This window comes from Cyprinodon variegatus, unplaced genomic scaffold, assembly GCF_000732505.1.
Source record: "Cyprinodon variegatus isolate N-32 unplaced genomic scaffold, C_variegatus-1.0 Scaffold861, whole genome shotgun sequence".
Classification (NCBI taxonomy): domain Eukaryota; kingdom Metazoa; phylum Chordata; class Actinopteri; order Cyprinodontiformes; family Cyprinodontidae; genus Cyprinodon; species Cyprinodon variegatus.
In genome coordinates, this window is record NW_015151314.1 from 73,544 (window position 1) to 79,592 (window position 6,049).

The following is a 6,049-nucleotide window of genomic DNA, read 5'->3' on the forward strand; positions in this document are numbered from 1 at the left end:
TCAGCTTTAGCAGCTCAGCTTTAGCAGCTCAGCTTTAGCACAGCAGCTTTAGCAGCTCAGCTTTTGCAGCTGAGCTTTAGCATCTCAGCTTTAGCAGCTCAGCTTTAGCAGCTCAGCTTTAGCACAGCAGCTTTTATGGGGTCCTGATGAAGAGTTTCTCCTTCACATAACAGGAGGAAGGTCCCTCCATCCAGACCAGCTGGAGACTTGCCATGTCGGAGCAGGAGCAGGTCTCCATGCTGGTCTATGACCATTAAGCTAAGCAATGAGTTTAATTCCTGTCTTCCTCCTGCAGGCCCACAGGACCATTCCGGCACCTTGAAGAGCCTGTTCTGCTCCAGTCCAGACATAGAAGCTCTAGAGGTGAGATAACACTCATGCTGTGTTCCCACACAGTCTCTCTCTCACTTACAGTCCCCCCCCACATACACACACTCCTAATCTCAGCTCTACTGCGTCTGCAGCCTCCTGTTAACAGACTGTTTCTCTAGGCTGAGTTTCTGTCACCATGGAGACCAGATGTTTCCATCTGTACTCATGTCTTCTCAAAGTCAAGCTGACATTTAGGTTGTTAACTCTGTATGCTTGTCCTCCGTCACCCTGGAAGAAAAACAACAACTTGGAGAGTCCCGTGTCTCCTGAGCAAAGGAGGCCGTCCAAACGGGTCCGGATATCCGTCGTGGTAAGAGCCACCGAACCGGGCTCCCAGCATGCCTGGAACCGCTCGCTGCACCGACCGACCGACCGAGCAGCCGCCAAACAGCCATTCCATTTCAGCGCCGATGGGCCGCCATCTGGGCTGAGCTCAGCCGACGCTGCCCCATCGAGTTTAGATCATTCTGTCTGATCATACCTGTAACCTGACCTCTGACCTTCACTGCTTTAACTGTTCACCTGATCCATCCAGTTTAACCAGTTACCATCGGCCTGTTGGTCAGGAACCATCACACTGACAAACACTTGACCAATAAGAGACCACCAACATCGTGTTAGACGCACAGAAGTTGGAGGCATTTTGTTTTTCATCTTGGAAGGTGAACTGCACTAAAAATGAGAAAAAAAAGATTCCTTCATTTAAAATGTTTTGGCACATTTTAAGATTGTTTTTCATGATTTTATAAACATTTTATATTTCAGTCATATTTTACCAACATTTATTAAAAGCATTGCTCATATTTAAGTTAATTGATCTTCATTTCTGCATAACGACGCTTCAGCATCACCGCTGCTTCGCTTCACAGAAACATCCCCACAAAAAATATGAAGCTTTTCAAAACAAACACCTAAACAGCTGAGCTAAGAGCTTTATGGAGCCATTTTGGCTGATTGAAAGCCGTGTTTAAAATCTGCTGAGACGTTCTGAGCCGTGAAAAATAAAAGCCTCCATCTTTTAAGGTCGGTTCAGCTGAACCAGAGGAAACGTGGCGCAGTTCTGGTCAAGTGTTTCTCATCATGTCCAGCATGCAGCCGTTCATGGAGCGGGTCACCCGAGGTGTCCAATCAGTGACTGCCTCCCAGAGCAGGCCCCGCCCTGTTTCTGGAGTGACCCCCCCCCAGAAATCTGTGGTGACTGAAAATGTGCCGCCCATGTCGCTCCCTGATCCGTACCATCAGCTCGTTTATGCAAACAGATTTTATCCCGGTCGCCATGACGTCACTATAGTCCTAACATTCATTATTTCTACCCTTTACTCTCTAAAGAATGCTAGTACGCATCTTTAAAACACGTTTTCTGACTTTTTAGAGACAATTTTGATGCTTTTTCCATTTTCTCCATTAAACATCATCATGTTGATCAGAGCAGTAAATCTGATTAAACCACGTTTATCTGCATTTAGTCGTTTCTTTCTTTAGATTAGGCCTATATAGCATAACGTTAGCACGAAAGGAAAACATAAAACTCAGACTAGATTTATGTCTAAATCCAGGCTGATCAAGTTAGCTCCTGGAAGTAGCGTAGCATCCATTTCCTGTGCAGATCAGGAACAGAGGATAAAACAGAAATTATTTTAATGCATTTATTTTCTCAGGATTATTAACCTTTAACACATATTTTATGACGCTGACTAGTTTTAGGGAAGGAAAACCGTCATTCACTGTGAAATGAAGGCGACCCGGATGTTTACCTGGTTGGTAGCTGATGGGACGGATCCGGCAGAGACACTGATTGAACAGAGGCGGCCATGTTGGGTCCCGTCCTGCCGTGCATGTAGCTTTCCATCACAGCAGGGATGTTCACCATGATCTGGGCCGCTTCAAATCAAATGACCTTCCCCCTGCAAAGCGTCCCATTCTGGGATCGGCGGCGTCGTGCGACGACCGGAGCGCCGAGCTGAAATGATTCCACCTGATCAGTGGGCTTTGCATGAATGTCTGCTAAATTCATGGCCTGGAATCCAGCAGGGTTTCTCTGCACGTAGCGCCTGAAGGCGTCCACAGGTCCTGCTGCTCAGCATCTCATGTCCTCTCGTTCACCAGGAGCCCCCCCCCAGCCTGAAGGGTTTCCTCTTGGTGAGCACACTTCCTTCTCCTGTTTGGGTCCAGTGTTGAAGCAGAGGCAGGTTGTTTACAGTGGGGGGGGGGTCTGGCCGCTCTTTTACAGGTTTTTCTGTTTTTGCTTCATAAACTCAGTAACTTTACTCTCCTACCTGACCAGAGGTATGATATCCACCAATAAGCACCCTGGCGAAGCTCACCACCGTTTCAGGTCCTGCCGCTCCCTGATTGGTTCCTTTATGTCTTTGTCCTTCCTGCTCCGTCACCAGCCCCTCCCCTCCCTAAGTAGTGATGCAGGAGCCGGATGCAGACGGACGCTGCCTCCTTCCTCGCTCCTCCCATTATTCTCCTGCTTCCCTGATAAGTTATTTAGAATCAACTCTGGGCTTTTATTTTTGTTTTTGTTCATTTTTCCTTTTTCTGACACTTCACAACTTTCAACATCCGTCTTTGTGTTGAGTTTGCGTGAATTATTGGTGAATATATCAGCTCTTTTTTCTTGTTGAAGTCAAGAATTAATGAAGCTTTGAAACAGACCTCTGTACCACAGCAGCAGTGGAGCAGGGGGGCAGGGTGCAGGGGGGCAGCAGAGCAGGGGGGCATTAGAGCAGGAGGGCAGCAGAGCAGGGGGTAAGGGTGCAGTGGGGCAGCAGAGCAGGGGGGCAACGGAGCAGGGAGGCAGTGGAGAAGGGGGGTAGGGTGCAGTGGAGAAGGGGGGTAGGGTGCAGTGGAGCAGGGGGGCAACGGAGCAGGGGGGCAGTGGAGAAGGGGAGCAGGGGGGCAGTGGTGTGACCCATGTATGGAGGCTCTGGTCCTCAATGTGGCGGTCACAGGTTCCAGCCTGGCGTGGTGACCTTTGCCCCCTGTCTCACCCCTTTGCTGCTCACCCTAAACCCTAAAGGAGCCTCTCTGAGTCAGGGCGCCCTGTGGCAGCAGGATGGTGGAACCATCAGAGCAGCCTGTGAATCCAGTTCAGGGCTCCTGCACCTTCATTCCTCTCAGCTGGTTCCTCTGCAGAGCCGCTTTAACAGGAACTCATTCCAGCTGATAAGGAGAACAATCAGAGCCACTGGAGTCGTTTCAGATAAAGAGAGAGGAGGAGAAAGAGGAGGAATTCTAGATCTTCTTCATGTAGAACCTTCATCTCTTCCATCCCCCCTTCTAAAACCTGCTGTAGGTTTTGACCTGCTGTGGTTCAAACAATGACAGACTCATCTCATAATCATCCGTTACCATGCCAACCCATACATGACATCCCCCGCCGTCTCAGTTGTCCTCTAACGGCTCCTTCAGTCCCTCATCCAGTCCTGCCGGAGTTTTCTGGAGCAGCTTAGTCCAGATGTTCAGCTGTAGATGGTAGAGATGTTCCAGAACATCGGTTCCTCTGAGATTTACCTTCTGCTGTTTCTAATCCACAGGAAGATGGAGACGTGGAAGACGACATGACGCTTAGAGAGGTAAGCCCCGCCTTTGATACGTCCCACCAATAGGAGCGCATGCTCATTATGATGCAATCATGGTAATGATTTAGGATCTTCAGGGTCTGCAGAGCTGAGCTCTGGGGGCCCCTCTGAGGGAACTCCTTCCATACTGTCGGAGAGGAGCGGTCCGAGCCACAGGCTCGGCGGGGGCCGGGGCTCCCGGGCTGGGCGGGGGCCGGGGCTCCCGGGTTCGGCGGGGGTCGGGGCTCCCGGGCTTGGCTCAGACCACGCCGAGCCTGCGGCTCGGACCGCTCCGCAGCTGTTTGATCACAGTTCAGTTCACTGCATAGATCGAGATCAATCAGATCATCCCTCAACTTAAAGGGCGACTCTACATCCACTTCCTGTCTCACTATAGTCCCCTTTGATTTAATGATGGGATCTTTGGAAAGTTTGATGCTTTAGTCATGGAGACCTCATCTGCTACCAGACGCTGAACAAACTTCACTTCCTGTTTTCTACGTTTCTCACTAACCGCTTTCATGTCGGGTAGTTTAGTTGTTTTAGTTAACTGAGACCAAACTAACTCTCCTTCTGCTCAACATTTCTGTTTTTATTCACTACCTTCTAATCTGTGTGGTTTGCAGATCGCAGAGTGGGAGGAGAAACAACTCGATGAGCAGGTGGACTTCAGCACCTGCAAGATTGACCCCGCCCCTTTCCAGCTGGTGGAGCGCACGTCGCTGCATAAGGTCTGTTTGGAGCTGAAGCTACAGACGTCTTCCTCATGTTGCTTTCTCAGGTGGAGGCAGAAGGACGGATGGTTTTCCTCATGGAGATCTTTAAATGATGCTGTGCATTCAGGGGTCAGAATGGCCTAGTCAAAGTCCAAGACTTTATCAAACAGAGTCAATGTTCAGATATTCTCCATCCAGAGCAGCTAGAAGTGTTTCTATTAAAGTTTTTAATATTTCTCTTCTTTCCATCTTCCATGAACAATCAGCCTCCACCTGCTCCACCTGATATCATTTATTCTCTTCAGGCTGTTTAAAGGAGGCTAAAGGAGGCTCCTGTTGGAAGGAAGAGCCTCTCTGGGGTGGAGTGTCTCACTCCTCTCCTCCTGCTTGCTCCTCCTGCAGGAGGAGCAAGCAGGAGGAGAGGAGGAGTGAGAGCAGCAGATGAGGAAGTAGTTGAACATTCAGTCCAGCTGCACCTGAAATATTTTACAGATTTAATGTGAAGAAAACCTCGGTGAGGCCTTTTCCTCCCAGCATCATGTGACTGGATCCAGTAATAATAATAATCAGTCTGATGATGATGATGAGAAGGAGGCGGAGCTTCATCAGACGAACATTCAGCCTCACGGCGTTCTTCTTCTGTAGCTCCTGTGGTGTTTTTCATTAAGCTCTGGTTCAGCCCCAAACCGCCCCCTCCTCCCCCAGACTAGCTGGTTGTTAGCAGGTTAGTAGCTGGTCGCTAGCCGGATGCTAGCCGGATGCTAGCCAGATGCTAGCAGCTTTGGTTTGGACTTAATGGAATCAGATCTGGAACCTTCTCTCCACCCACTGATGGTTGAGGTGGGAACCAACTTAGCAGACAAACTTTCTGCGTGAATCTTCTGACTAGCAGCAAAGTGTTTCAGCCAGCTGAGCATCAGTGCAGAGCAGCTGCAGCAGCGTTGTCTGGGTCACCTCCTTCATGCATCAGTTTGCTGCTAACCGCCTCTGAGCAGCAGAACGTTCTGAATGTTTCCCAGCGGCGTAAATACGAACCTCAGACGTCTCTAACAGGCGCCTTGCTTCCAGGACTCAGATGCTCCCTCTGGTGGCTGCTAAGCTAGCGGAGCATGGCTAACTTCTGCTAAAGAAGATGCTAACTCTGTGTTTCCCTCCTTGTAGACTCACACCATCTTCTCCTTGCTGGGCCTTGACCACGCCTATGTCACCAGCATCGGGCGCCTCATCGGGGTGGTTTCCCTGAAGGAGGTAGGGCTCCTCTCTGCTCTCATTATGCTGCATTTCATGGTTGATCATTAGAATCTATTCCTGCTCATGTCTGTGGGTCGTGCAGCGCTGCAGCAGCCCCTCCTCTAGTCATTGTAAACGCTTTGGTCAATGGTGCCTCCATGGTCA

The 6,049-nt window shown here is 49.8% G+C and overlaps 1 protein-coding gene across 1 annotated transcript in view; it reads left to right on the forward strand.

Annotated features, from left to right (window-relative positions):
* Window positions 1-6,049, forward strand: part of clcn2 (chloride channel, voltage-sensitive 2) — a 78,655-nt gene that overhangs the window by 68,564 nt on the left and 4,042 nt on the right. Inside the window, exons 16-20 of the mRNA XM_015397422.1 lie at window positions 296-363; window positions 608-682; window positions 3,915-3,953; window positions 4,565-4,669; window positions 5,816-5,902. Of these exons, the coding sequence (XP_015252908.1) occupies window positions 296-363; window positions 608-682; window positions 3,915-3,953; window positions 4,565-4,669; window positions 5,816-5,902 (374 nt within the window). The remainder of the gene's footprint in view (window positions 1-295; window positions 364-607; window positions 683-3,914; window positions 3,954-4,564; window positions 4,670-5,815; window positions 5,903-6,049) is intronic.